Source organism: Hypanus sabinus, chromosome 20 (assembly GCF_030144855.1).
Source record: "Hypanus sabinus isolate sHypSab1 chromosome 20, sHypSab1.hap1, whole genome shotgun sequence".
NCBI lineage: Eukaryota > Metazoa > Chordata > Chondrichthyes > Myliobatiformes > Dasyatidae > Hypanus > Hypanus sabinus.
The window spans coordinates 20,686,083-20,701,242 of NC_082725.1; the positions used below are offsets into that span (position 1 = coordinate 20,686,083).

At 42.1% G+C, this 15,160-nt stretch overlaps 2 protein-coding genes across 10 annotated transcripts in view; both read right to left on the reverse strand.

Moving 5' to 3' along the window:
* nek11 (NIMA-related kinase 11) overlaps positions 1-15,160 on the reverse strand; it is a 307,189-nt gene that overhangs the window by 153,716 nt on the left and 138,313 nt on the right. For all 9 annotated transcript variants that reach the window (XM_059945210.1, XM_059945211.1, XM_059945212.1 and 6 more), the window contains one exon: positions 12,071-12,135. In XM_059945210.1, coding sequence (XP_059801193.1) covers positions 12,071-12,135 — 65 coding nt within the window. The remainder of the gene's footprint in view (positions 1-12,070; positions 12,136-15,160) is intronic.
* Positions 9,255-9,862, reverse strand: LOC132378664 (protein CutA homolog). The gene has a single exon (XM_059945769.1). The coding sequence runs from the start codon at positions 9,825-9,827 to the stop codon at positions 9,444-9,446; it is 384 nt and encodes a 127-aa protein (XP_059801752.1). The 5' UTR covers positions 9,828-9,862; the 3' UTR covers positions 9,255-9,443.

The window sequence follows — 15,160 nt, forward strand, 5'->3', positions numbered from 1 at the left end:
TAAATGTAGTCGGATTTAAAGAATAATAGCCTTATTCAGATAGTTCACAATCTGTCCCAATATGTGGAGGATATAGAATTGAATTCATTCAAGATGAAGTTTGATAGACTTTTGGAATTATAGGGCATTAAATAAGTAGGATATAGAAAATAGGGGTAGAATAGGATATCTGGGCTCATGGGATTGCTCTATCATTCAGTCATTATGACTCACCCCAGATATAATCGATTTTCCATCCAATCCCATTATTTCCTGGTTCTCGTAAGTCTCAGAGAACTTGGCTGCCAAGTTATCTAGACCTGACAATCACACTTTCAAAAACTCCCCAGCAATGTAAAAATCCACCTCTGAACATCTCCTGGATATCACTGCAGGTTTATGCAAGTAATCAAAAAGATAAAAGCCCATCAAATTATTTGCTATTCTGTGCACGAGACTGGTAAAGGAGCCTTCAGCTGAAAGGTCTGTCAGAAGCACAGGAAACTGGCCCTGAATTATGCCACTACTTTGATCAAATTCGCACAATGACAATAAAATTAACAAGGTATCTAAAAGCAGACAATGACAATGATACACACAAATGGTTTGATCATCAAGATTATTAACAATCCACTTTCATTTATAATTATGCCTTATCTGGCTCCAGAGGTTTTGCAGTGACAGAAGTCACATAAAAATAAGCAATATTTAGTGGAAAGGCAAATCTCTGTGGTCATTTTAAAGCTGGATTATTATCAGGAAATGCCGGAAATACTCAGCAGGCCAGGTGGAAAGTGAATCCGAGTTAATCAATGTCAAACTCATTAGACACCAGGAAGAGATAATCGTGCAGCCTGATCATTTCAGTTCCATCCAGCACTACCCTTTCTGTTGACTGGTTGGATAGATAGCAGAAGATTGATAGCATGAAGGAACCACTTAAAACAAGATTGCACTGCTCAGACCCAAGCCAGATATTTAAAGAGGTTGTGGACTGCAGCTGGAGCAGGGGCGAGCAACAGCAAACACTCCACTAATGGTTCTGACCTGGGGAACAGCACGGGCTCAGCGGCTCTCGAATGCTAAAACAGAGCCATTCTTTCTCTGGAGGGGGCTTGGGGACACTCCACGCATGTTCAGTGGAAGGGGGGTGGTGTGCGAGTCAGGGTCAGGTGCAAGATGTTCAGTGGCCTCACACAGGAGATCAAGGTCAGCAAAAGCATTTTCAAATCCCATCAGCTCGCCACTATTCTGAGTCACTGCTATCAGTTCACCATGCCCCTGCCACTCATGATTCAGACCGAATATCTGCATGCTTCACTTCATCTTCACATACTTACCACTGCATCAAGCCTCATACCCACATCCAACAGACTGCATGCACTACTCCAGCTATTCCACAATGGCAGTTGCATCACCCAAACAGATTGCACGACACTTGCTGGTACATTCCCTCTCCTATGCACCATAAAGTTGACCAGAGACCGAACTATATAACAAGAAGGAACATGTGCCTACACGTCTTAACTCTCACGGGCACTTTGAGATTCCTGCTTCTGATTTCAAGGTTGGCACAGGCTAAGAATTGAAATTTCAAAAGCTCTAAGTAAATTTATTACCAAAGTGTGTATGTGTCAACATATACTACCCGACATTCATTTTATTGCAGGCATTTACAGTAGAACAAAGAAATACGATAGAATAAATGAAAGGCTATACACCAAGACTGACAAACAAGCAATGTGCAGAAGACGACAATCTGGGCAAGTGCAAAATAAATAAATACACTAAAATTATGGTATCTTTGCAACTGTTCCTCCTCATCACATCCCACCACCTTCACAACTTATGGTCTCTGTTGACTAGGAAGCTGTGAAGGTTCTATCACACACCTCTTACATCCCCATCCACCCGGCCAAAACATCACAATGTAAACTTTCAGATACCCCAGAGCTACAAACTGGTCGACAAGTAAATGGGGGAATCATAAACCACTTGATGACTCAATTTCTCACTTGCAGATACCAGCTTGTGCTGAAGGTAATTTCGACTTTCGTAACGAGAGACCTTGCCAAGGATGGTTAGGGCCAAAATGCTGGAGTGTTTGAGGCAAGGTTCAAGACACGGTATAAACCTGGGCTGAGAATTGAGCACAAACAACACCAGACAATATCTCTAGTTGGGTTTATGATTGAGCACTGTGGATCTGTTCAGGTACTCTTTAAATACTGAATACCTGGCGCCAAAACATGATTGCCAATTAGTGGGTTCTGAACCCTTAAAGGAGTAATGCTAGCTACCCAAACTCCAGAGAGTTACAGGATCTAAATCCCAGAAGCTAGTGTGGTTGGGTGTGTCTCACAACAGAACCCCCCCCCCCTCCCCTATGGCTGACTTCTGACAACCCTGGCTGCTTGGAGAGACAATGATGGTAGGCACAGATCTGAACCAGATCCAAGTTGTCATTTTCAGGCACCCAACACCTCTCCTCGGGTCTGAATCCTTCCCAGTCCACGAGCTATGCTGAACACCCCAAAAAGTTCGTGAGACCAAAATTCTTCGCACATTGGAGACTTGTTTCCCCATCGATAGACCTAGGTGGTGGGGACTAATGGACTGGTGATGACAGGCTTTAATTAAGAGATGTAGGAGGTGAGATTGATCTTCAGGGTTTTGGGACCTGCAACCTGCAAATCACCAGGTTTACTTTCTTGAGAAGCTTGAAGGGTCCGATGAAGTTGGGAACCAACTTCGTAGACTCCACCCAGAAAGGAAAATCTTGAGTGGACAGCCAAACCTGTTTCCAAAGCTGCAGGGAGGGGCTTAGTGTTCTCCTGCGATTGGCCTTGCTTTCCAGCTCAGGGAAGAAGCCAGCAAAAGCTCCCTTGCCCTAGTCCACTCCTGCTTGCAGCATTTGACAAGATCTTCAGTCCACAGGAACCCTAACCTGGCCTCCCATTCAGGGAAGCGTGGCAGAGAATACCCAAATTGGCACTCTAACAGGGACGTCATGTGCACCAAGTGCTGTAAAGTGTTGTGGGGGACCTCTGCCCACATCACACGGTCGCACCACTTGGCAGGTCTTTCTGAGGCCAGGCATCTTGGGGTTCATTCCAAATGATGGCTGACCCAGTCCATCTGGCCATTGGACTGCAGGTGAAACCAAAAGGAGAGACTTGCTGTTGCCCCAATCAGTTTACTAAATACCCTCCAGAAAAATTGTGGACTACGATCTGTGACTATGTCCACTGGAAAATGATGGATTCTGAAGACCTGGTCCAGGACTGTCTCCACCACAGTTGGTAGCTTGTCCCAGGCAATAAATCTGCAGGCCCTTGAAAAATCATCAACAATTATCATGATGACAGTCTTCCCCCTGGAAGGTAGAGGCCTGTGACAAAGTCCAAGTCCATGGAAGGTCTGCCTGGCACAGGTAGAGGATCAAGGAACCCTTCGATGTTGGGTATGGAACTCCTTGCATGCCTACACGTATTGTCAGACATCTTTCGGCATTCTGGGCCACCAGTCCCTTCTCTTGATGAACTTGAAGGTCCTGGCATTCCCCGAGTGAGCAGTCATTCTCGATGAATGTCCCCACTGGAGTACCTGTGACCTGACAGAGCTCGAGACAAACAGTCTATCTGGCGGACTGTCCTAAATAGTCTGCCCTTGTACCTGGGCCTTGGGAACAAGCTTGTTGACTTCCCAATGGATTGTCGCTATCACCTTAGTTTGGTGCAAAATGGTGGTAAACTGCTCTTCCCCTTTGGGTTTGTTGAAATGACAAGACAAGGCATCTGGTTTTCGATTCTTTGACCATGGTCGATAGGTCACGATAAAGTTATAACAGTTAAAGAAAAGAGACCCACAAAAAATGCTGGTGGAATGCAACACATCAGGCAGCATCTACAGGGAGCAGCATTGTCGACGTTTCGGGCCGAGACCCTTCTGTTAGTCCTGACAAAGGGTCTCGGGCCGAAACATCAACAATGCTGCTCCCTATAGATGCTGCCTGACCTGCTGCGTTCCACCAGCATTTTGAGTGTGTTGCTTGGATTTCCAGCATCTGCAGATTTCCTCGTGTTTGCCAAAGAAAAGAGACCACCTGGCCAGCCTGGAATTCAGTCTCTTGGCCTCCTGAATACAAGCCAGGTTCCTGTGGTCTGTCCAGACTATAAAAAGGTTCTTGTCCTGCTCAAGTGACACCATTCCTCCAATGCCAACTGAACTGCTAGTAGCTCCCAATTCCCAAAGTCATGGTTTCTCTCTGCCAGGGATACCCGCCTAGAGAAGAATGAACACAAGTGCAGTTTACTGTCCAAAGGTGACCACTGAGACCCTACCGCACCCACTCCAAAGTCTGAGGCATCCACCTCCATGATAAAGCGAAGGTCTTTTCTTTTTCAATCTTTTTATTGAATTTCATATATATAAAGAGAAACATAACATAATATAAATAGGTTATAAATGCATTAGATTTAAAGTTAAATTTATAATAGGATAATAATATCTTATTAAATATCAACCAAAGAAAAAACATAATAAACAATCAAACCTATTTTGATTGAACATGAAAAAGAATAAAAATAATCATCAAAAGAAAAAAAAAGTAAAAATGCACGAAGAAATGTAAATTAAAAAAAATAAACCTAAACTAACATGGGCAATAATACCAGTTTATATGTGTACATGATAGTGTCAAAAACTCCGGAACTCCATACCAGAACAAGAATAAAAAGAGAAAAGGGCTGGAAGAGGCCAAATTAATTCATATGAAAGTGTCGAATGAACGGTCCCCAAGTTTCTTCAAATTTAATTGATGAATCGAAAATAGTACTTATAATTTTTTCTAAACTCAGACAAGAGATAGTTTGAGAAAACCACTGAAATGTGGTAGGAGGGTTTACTTCTTTCCATTTTTGTAATATAGACCTTCTGGCCATTAATGTTACAAAGGCGATCATTCGTCTAATTGAAGGGGAAAGTCGTCTACCATCTTCATTTGGTATACCAAAAATTGCAGTAATAAAATGAGGTTGTAAATCAATATTCCAAATTGAGGAAATGGTAGCAAATATGTCCTTCCAATAGTTATGTAAAGTGGGACATGACCAAAACATATGGGTCAATGAGGCCACATCTGAATGACATCTGTCACATTAAGGGTTAATATGAGAATAGAATCGAGCAAGCTTATCTTTAGACAGATGAGCTCTATGTATGACCTTAAATTGTATTAAAGCATGTTTAGCGCATATAGAAGAAGAATTAACCATTTGTAAAATTTTTTCCCATTTTTCTGTTGATATATTATATTGAAGTTCTTTTTCCCACTCTTGTTTAATTCTACCTGATATTTCTGGTTGTATCTTCATAATCATATTATAAATAAAAGCCACTAATCCTTTCTGACAAGGATTCAGGGTAAAAATCATGTCTGAAAAATCTATCAAAGTTGAATTGGGAAAGGATGGTAAAACTTTATATAAAAAAATTCTAATTTGTAAATATCTAAAAAAATTAGATTTAGGTAAATTAAATTTATTGGAAAGTTGGTCAAAAGACATCAAACTACCTTCAAAAAAGAGATCACGAAAACATATTATACCTTTCCTTTTCCATATGCTAAAAGCTTGATCTGTTAAAGAAGGTTTAAAAAAGTTAAGATAGGGCTATCAAGAACAAAGTTTTTCAGAGTAAAAAACTTACGAAACTGAAACCAAATTTGTATTGTGTGTTTGACAATAGGATTGGATATCTGTTTATTGAGTTTAACTAAATCAACCAGAAGAGAAGAACCAAGAATGGAGAATAAAGAATATCCTTGTGCAACATTACATTCTAAATTTACCCACTGTGGGCACAATGGTGAATTCAACTCTAGTTTCCAATATATTAAGTTTCGAATATTATTCGCCCAATAATAAAATCTAAAGTTAGGTAAAGCTAAACCACCATCTTTTTTAGATTTCTGTAACTGTCTTTTACTTAACCTGGGATTTTTATTTTGCCACACAAATGAGGAAATTTTTGAATCAATGTTATCGAAGAAAGATTTAGGATAAAGCGAAGGTCTTTGTTAGGTGAAACCATTCTCTGACTGCCTGGGTCTTCATAGTGTCCTCCTTGAGACTGCACTTTGGAGATGATGAAACCAAAAAATGAAATGTTCATCACGTGAAATTCTGACTTCTTCAGCTGGACATAAAAGTCCACAATGTAGAAGCCTCTTTAAAATGTCCTGGAGGTGAGCAATGTGCTCCTCCGAGGACTTCAACTTTCCCCTGTTGACCTCTTCCAAGTCCTCGCACACAGAAGGAACTTCAGCTGCACTGTGTGTTGTAAGTTCTTCTGAACTCTCCTTCAAGGATGCCTCCTTGAGGCTTCTTAGGTGGCAGCGGTGGTTTGGTCAGCCTTCGAGTCTCCTCCCTAGGTTCACTGGACTTCATCGTACCCACGGGCAAGGGCAACAAGGTGTTACAGATGGTCCTTCTGCCCCTGGGAACAGGCACCAAGGGTTTGTGTTTAGGAGTCTTTCTTTTTGTCAAGACCTGGCAGCTGGACCCCTCAGGCTTCAGATTACCTCGCTTTGAAGTCTGTCCCCTTGCAGGTTGTCGGTCTGGGGGAGAGTCTGGGGGTCAGAACACCACGCCACAAACATACCCTCTTACAATGACTGAACCAAGCAATGAATCTTCCTTCCTCCCAGTCCATGGACAGGTTATGCTGGGACAGCAAAGGGGTGCCCGAGGATCAGGGGTATAAGTAGTGAGTCAGTGATTTAGAAACTAACATCTTCCACATGATCCTCAATCCTCATCTGCAAGACCAATGTCTGTTACTGAATTTGCCCAGAACCCAGTGAACAGCTGTCCAAGACAGTTACGGGCACAGACCTGCTCAACTCTTGCAGCAGTACGTTAAGCCGATGGGCTGTCCCCAAGGACAGGAAATTACCAGCTTCTCCAGAGTTCTCTTCAATTCTTACTGCAGGAGGTCACCGCCTTCAGTGTGACGCCCAAATCCGTAGGGTTGGGAGGAGTGGCTGCTGCCATTGCAGTCCTCCCGGCACAGGGCTAAGTATTTCTGGTGGTTGCATTCGGCCCATCTCCCCACAGTAACAGCAGCAGCTTTGACTCTGACGCCGAGACCTCTCATCGGAGGAGAGCCTATGGCAGCTGATTCGCATGGGCTTGTCAGGATCCTGAGCGGGAGATGGGCTGGTCATGGTCCAAGGTTGGGGAGTGAGGCCGGGCTCAGGCTAGCCTCTCCGATCTCTTGATGTAGAACCCCTTCTGCTTTGCTACACAATTATCGAGACAAATGGACTGGTCGATCAGAATCTGCTGCCGGCTCTCACAAGGGGAGGGCATCCTTCAATTCGGCTCGGCGTCAGTGGCAGTAGAGCATGGCCAAGGCCTTTCCATTCCAGCCAATCTCTTGGGTCAAGGTCTGAAACTCGACAGCGTAGTCTGCCCTGTCGCATCTTCATCAGACAGTCCGAGACTCAGCAGGGTAATGGAACACCTTCTCATGGGGGCCATGGATTCCTCCAAATTCGAGTGAATCTCCGACCTTCACTCCCAATGCACAGTGGCCCCGGCCAGGGCTCTCCCAGTCAGAAGGGAGATCATGAAGGTCAACTTTCTGTGCTCTGAAGGGACAGCCGGAGTTCAAACATTAATGAGCAATGGATGAGGAAGCCACGGCAAGATCCCAGGTCACTGTTGAATTGTGTCACGTTGGAAGATGTTCTGGCTCTGTGGAGCAACCGACTGGCTCACCTGAGCAGCTCTGGCTTCCTCCTTGCGAAAGTTGATCAACGGCTACGTGGCAGTCATGAATCTCCAGGCACTATCTGGAAATCCTCTTGCTATGGCCAGCCATAGCAGACAAAAGATTCTGATACCCCACTTGGCTCGATCATACTGTGATGAGAAACCTTGACCAGTACAGTTTGAAGCCAAATGCTGAAGTATCTGAGCCAAAGTTCGAAACATAGTATAAAGCTGGACCGAGAACTGAGCACAAGGAACGCTAGACGATTGTCTAGTCGGGCTTACGATTGAGCACTGTGGCCCTGTTCGGATGTTCAAATACTGAATTCTTGGCACCAAAACATGTTTGCCAATTATCAGGTCAGTTCCGAACCTTAAGGGGCTGTGCCAGTTATCCATACTCCAGAGTTATCCAGAGAGTTAGATCCTGTTAGATCCTGATCCTGTTTTGGAGTTTCACAGGAAGTGGAAGACCAGTGATATACAGATGTGACCAATCTCAATGTCTCTCTGAATGTTTCAAGTCTGTCACTGCCAGTGTCTTCTTTTGTGTAAGAAAGTGAGCAAGATCCATATTGATTTGATTTTGCTTATTTCAACATTCCGCTTGGACCTTCTTCCCATTACCCCATGAGCTTCCTCCGGGTGCTCCGATTTCCTCCCACAGTCCAAAGATGTACCAGTTGATCAGTTAATTGGGCATTGTGAAGGGCTAAATGTCCCTATTCCACACTGTATCTCATTAAATGAATAAACAGCACCTTTTCTCAGAGGGGGAGAAAAGTGCCTCATTGTTGCATTGTCAAGCAAACATTGGGATACATCTAGGGACCCACATCATAAGTCACTGGCTTTGACTTTAAAGACCATCTTAAGGAAGGAGGAAGTAAAATTCAGATGAAATACAGTTCGGAATCAGGTTTATGATCACTAACAAGAGTCTTAAAATCTGTTGTTTTATGGCATCAGTACTTAGTAATACATAACAATAAAAACTATAAATTACAATGTGTGTGTGTATATATATATATATATATATATATATATATATATATATATAAGAAAATTAAATAAGTAGTGCAAAAAGGGAGGGTAATATAGCGATGGAGCCTTCGTGGGTTTATTGTCCATTCTGAAACCTGATGGCAGAGGGGAAGAAACTGTTCCTGAAACATTGAGTGTGTGTCTTCAGGCTCCTGTACCTTCTCCTTGATGGTAGCAATGAGAAGAGGGCACATCCTGGTTGATGTAGGCCCTGAATTATGGATGCCACCTTTCTTTTTTTTAAATTCTTTTTAAAAAAAAACATACATTTTTAATCAGAAATCAGCAGAGACAACTACAGAAGGGTGTGTTAGTGAGGCTCTTATGCTCAATGACAAGGGAGCATCACCATTTAGGCAAAAGTGTAATGTTGCTCAATCACTATCAAGCTCCAAACACCTCACTGTCTGCAGCTCAGCAGCTGAAAATTCAACAATGATTAGAAGACAGGTGTTCCTTCATGGCCAAGGACATATCTGCGGCTTTGCATGCTGAAAAAACACTTGAAGCATGAATCTTTCTGAAACAGGAAGAAATGTAAGGCAGCCTTTGGGGGAAAGTGAGGAAGAGACTGTCCCCTACACAGCATAGGCATTAGCAATGATGCTTTGCTTGGCCGACAATCTTCACCCATTGGGGAACCTATTCCGGGACCACCTCGCCAAGCCACTTCATATAAGGTGGGTTTCCCTGGTCGATTGGCAAGCTGATAACCTCTGCCATGTCATACGGATGAACTGACCGTACATATGCTGCCAAATCATTGACTTTAGCAGTTCGTGTCTTAATCATAAGTAAAACTTCACTGTCCTCTTCAATGTTTCCTTTCCATTCATATACGGATGTTATCTGTGGCACAATGTTCACACAGGCAGCCAGCTTCTTCTCAACAGCACCTCTGGCGATGGTTTTGGCCACCTCCAAACTGGGGCAGGTTACGAAGGCAGCAGAGTGTGTGCCGGGTACGTAGGAAGCCGCTTCCATGGAAAAGAGTCTTAATCCCACACTTCTCAGGCCAGAAAACATCAACAACGTGAAAAGCAGAGCCTTGCGCCGCCTTCGCAGTTTGGATGCCACCTTTCTGAGGCATTGCCTTTTGAAGGTGTTGTGGATGCAGGGGTGGCTCGTGCTCATGAAGGAGCTGGCTGTGTTTATAACTTTCTTCAGCTTTCTTCTGATCCTATGCAGTGGCCACTCCTAGCAGATGGTGATGCAGCCAGTTAGCACAAAATATGTTGCAGACGCTAGAAATCCAAAGTAATAGACAGAAAATTCTGGAGGAACTTAGCACGTGTTTGGCAGCTGTAGCTGTAACTGTTGAAAACATTCAATTTGATGATGAACAAAATGCCAGGAGTAGATGTGTATGAAAGATGCAATTAAAGGATTTAGGAGCATTGGAGGAAGTCCAATGCAGATTCTCCGGGTTAATTTCCAGGATGAAACGGCATTTCTGTCAAGAAAGCTGAGACAGTTTTGTTCTGCATTCTTTGGAGTTTAGAAGAAAGGGTTTGCCCAATACAAGGCCCAAAAGGGTTTGGAGAAAGTAGATGCTTTCATGAGTAGGGGGTACAGCTATGAAATTAAGGGTCAGATCTACCAAAATTTCTTGTATCAGAGACCATGAGACACAGGAGCAGAATGGGGCCATTTGGCCCATTGAGTCTGTTCTGTCATTCAATCATGACTGACTCAAACTTGGTAAGTAGGAGGGCTGGTTGATGGGAATGAATTTCAAGTGTATTAAATGTATTTCAGATGTATTTAAAATGAAGCTAGATAAACAAGTGTAAGATCGAGGAATTGAGTGTTACGGGGAACTGTCAAAGAAGATCAGTTGAGACCAGCGCAGATCAGCCGTAATCATTATGAATGACGGGACATGCACGAGAAGCCTGGTGGCTCACTGCTGCTCCTATTTTTCTGTATTGTTGTGTGCATATGTCCCAAAGATCCCTGTGGCTGCAGGGGATTACAGGGAGTGTAGCTGTACTCAGGGACTTTCCTCAGTGTTATGCTCATCTCCACACACTTGATCTTGTTGTGCAGGAGAAATGTGCAGTGGATCCTGTTCACTCAATGCTAGCCCAATGGGATCTGACTCATCAGGCTCAAGTTGACTGAATTAAATATTTGGGTTTGCGTCTGGTCAGTCATGCAAGTCCAGCTCATACGTAGTTCATAAAAGCAGAACAATTTACTGGCATATGAATAAAACATATAACAGTTAGCAAGCCCTTTGGCAGCATTGTGCCAATCTTTTAATCTACTCTAAGATCAATTTAACCATTCGCTCCAACATCTAATTTGCCTATCTAAGAGAATCTTAAATCCCCCTAATGAATCTATCTCTACCATCATCCATGGCAGTGCAATTCAACAAACACACCCACCACACTTTGAGTAAAATACTTATCTCTGACATCCCCCTGCATTTTCCTCCAATCACCTTAAATTTATGCCCTTCATATTCCCTATTTGCACCCTGGGAAAATGTATCTGGCTGTCCACTCTATCTATACTTCTTATATCCCTCTATCATGACATCTCTTATCCTCCCTAGCTCACTAAACTCATCTTCATAAAACATGCTCTCTAACCCAGACAGCATTCTGGTAAAAAAAAATCTCATCTGCACCCTCTCCAAAGCTTCCATCCTTCCTATAATAAGGCAACCAGAACAAAACACAGCACTCCAAAAGTCCAGTCTAACCAGATTTGAAAGGGCTGCAACGTTACCTCACAGCCTTAAACCCAATCCTCCAAAAGGCAATCGCACCATATCGGTAATTATATTTATGTTAATTGGCAACTTGTCAGATCAGATCAGGAAAACGTTGTGGTTGCTCAACGTCAGAAAGGCAATGGGCAGGTTGGGATGGGGTTGACTTTTAATTCCAAACACCAGGAGATCTAAAGTGTATGGGGAGGAAAGTACAACCAGCAAGGAGCAAAGGCAAACTTCTCATCTATTGTATATAAATCAATTACAAGACTCTCAATGAAATCCTAGCAGATGAAAGGAGGTCAAATTGGGTCAGTGATAAAACAAGTGCTACTCCTGAGAAGGAGCCCTGGTTTGGAATGAAATGGTACTTGTTAATTGGCATACATTACAAATACATTACCTGTTCAAATGCAATGCATCTCCTGCACAGAAGCAGGCGAGTTGCAGTCACTCATTCAGTTATATGCAACACAGTCAGTAAATCAATGTCAGAGAAAGTTATAAATGCAAGCAGGACAAAGACCTCAATGGCAATTCTTACCTATTTTTACAATGTTGTTTTTCAAGAAGATGTTGTTGCTTTTTAAATCTCTGTGAAGTATTCTTCTGTAAAGGTTAATTAAAAAATAATGAGTTGCATCACAGACTTAAAAGAAAATGCATACTATTTCTTGTAGCCTTAAGGCAAAGACATTTAAAAATAAAATGGCTCTTATAAATGCTTCAGTCGATGCTTCTACTGAGATTATTTGATGATTATAACAATGACTGAATAAGCTATAATGAACAAATGTTCATTTAAATTAAATGTCTTCATCTGCTCATTTGAAACAGCAATCGACAAGCCCTCCAGTAGATATAACAGGATAATTGCTCAAATCAAACCACATTCAGCTGCCCCACTAAGAGCTTTCTTTAATCAAAAGAAAAGACATTTCGACAGCAGCCCAAAATAAAGTTTTCATCTCTTTTCTCTGCCCACAGAAGTAGAATGTTCAATGGCTGCGTAACATTCTCTCATTGTGTATGCTTCTTAGGAGCAGTAACATTGCAGAGCTTTTTGTAAAACATAAAGATAACTAGAAGCAGAATCTCAGATTTGCATAGCACAGACAACTATAAGATATAAGAGCAGAATTAGGCCATTTAGCCCATCAAAGTCTGCTCTGTTATTCAATCATGGCTGATTTATTTTCCCTCTCAACCCAATTATCCTGCTTTAACCTTAATGCCCCTACCAATGAAGAACATTTCAAGCATTTGACCCACCATATCCATTCCAACCTTTTGATACATCTACGAGAATCTCATTCGTTTACATTAGGACCATATCCTTCTATGCCTTGCTTATTTAAGTGTCTGTCCAAATGCTACTTAAACATGGTCATTATGTCTGATTCCATCACCTCCTCTAGCAGGCATTCACTATATCAACCCTCTCAACAGTGCTTTAAAACTCCGTGCTCTCATCTTAATCCCATAATGTTTAAAAGAAATTTAGACAAGCACATGGATAGGAAAGGTTTAGAGGAATATGGGCCAAACAGGGAATTGTGACAAGCTCAAAATAGACAAGCAACACACACAAACTGCAGGAGGAACTCAGCAGGCCGGGCAGCAACTGTGGAAAAGAGAAAACAGTCAACGTTTCAGGCTGAGACACTTCATCAGGACTCAAGAGTCCTTCATGAGTCCTGATGAAAGGTCTCAGCCCAAAACAGCGACTATTTACTCTTTTCCAGAGATGCTGCCATAACTGCTGAGTTCCTCCAGCATTTTGTGTGTGTTGCTTGGATTTCCAGCATCTGAAGATTTTCTTTTGTTTGTGTCAAATAAACAACCTGGTCAGCAATGCCCAAGTTGAGCCAAAGAACATGTATTCTTGACACCAGAGAGTGCAGATAATGGAAATCTTGACCAACACACACAAAGTGCTGGAGGAACTGAGCAGGTTGGTGCAGGATCCAGTATTGGATTAGAGCAGCCTTTCTCAAATTTTGCCCTGGAGGAACACCTGAAATAATCTCAGTCAAATAAAGTCAGATCTCAGACTGACCAGAAGATTCAGAGAAAGAGTCCCTCACACAGTCACGCACTTGTGTTGAAAGGAGGGAAAATACTATTCACTTTTGTTCTACAGTTCTTCCAGGTGGTTTGCAATAAGCCTTGAGATTTTCTGATATCCTTCCTCACACTCAAGCCCAAGCAGCAGTGGAAACATTTCAAGATTTCCTTTTACAACATGATTTTTCCAAAGATTCAGTTTCTTTGTAAATCCAAGAATCTTGTCACTCGGAGACAAAACATTTTCACCAGGGCTTTTCAGAGACTTGTTCAACTGGTTCATATGATGAAAAATGCCTTCTAAGTAGGCTAGTTTCTGCAGCAATTCTTCATCTTCAAAGCACTGAGCAAAATCTGGCCTACTATTTTCTTGAAAGTACTCCTTTCACCTTGTTGAGAACTCTTCCTCGGCCAAGCTATCGGATTTCTGTAACGGGTGCTCTTTGTTCAGGTTTTCACACAATTTTTTTAAACACTCTGGAGTGAACTGGTCTTTGTTTAATAAAGTTAACAATTTTTGTAGGAACATCCAGAACTTTTTTCATTCCATCTCTGTTTTTGACATCAGAACCTCTCTGTGAAGAAATCAGTGTGTTGTGACATTGTCAGGATTTTCTTTTTTTTACACGAGAAATGAAACCTCTCACGGAGCCAGCCACAGATGGGGCACCATCATTACAGATGCCAACACAGTTCCTCCAGGAAAGATCTTTTCTTTCCAGATATAAAGACAAATCATTAAATATATCCTGGCCTTTGCTTGTTTCAGCAGCTCTTTGCAACAGAAAAAGTTTTATTGAATTTCACCATCATTTAAAAATCTTACAAATGCGACAACATGACATTTATTGGTGACGTCTGATGACTCATCAATCTGGATAGAGAAGTGTTGTTTTTCATTTTATCACACAAAACCTCTTCAGCATCATGTGACATGCCATCAATAAGTCGACTGTTCAGGAGTGAAACTTTTTCAATTTCTCGTATTGCATCTTGTCCTAGCATTTTACCCACTATAATTTTACATGCTGGCATTACTAAGTTCTCACCAAATGTGAGATTTTTCCTTTTCTGGGTAATAAGTTCTGCTACTGAATCACTTGCTTCCTGAAACCTTTTACTGACTGTGACTTTATTAACAAAAGCTTTACTCTGTTTGTTTTGAGATTCCAATTGCTGTTTAAAATAATCTGCACTTTAGCGTGTCATATGGCTGTGATTTGTACTTAAGAATCTTTTCAATTTTGCTGGAGCCAATGCTGCATCTGTAGGTTGTTTGCCACAGGCTAAGTGCAATGGAAAGGACAACTTGGATCAACAGTCTATGTAAAACGTATTAATGTATAGTTTTCATTGTAAAGATGGACTTTTTTGTGTCCGTTGTTGCACTACTGTAGTGAAATGACTCAAAAGGTTATAATTCTTCATCGTTAACCTGATCAGAATTGTCCATAGGCCTAGGCCTGGAGTCCTTCTGTTCAAAAATCACCACATTGGACCGTCCTTAGAATGAAAATTTCCCCTCAATTTTCTACTACACCGCTAGAGTTTGTTTGCTCCCATAAGT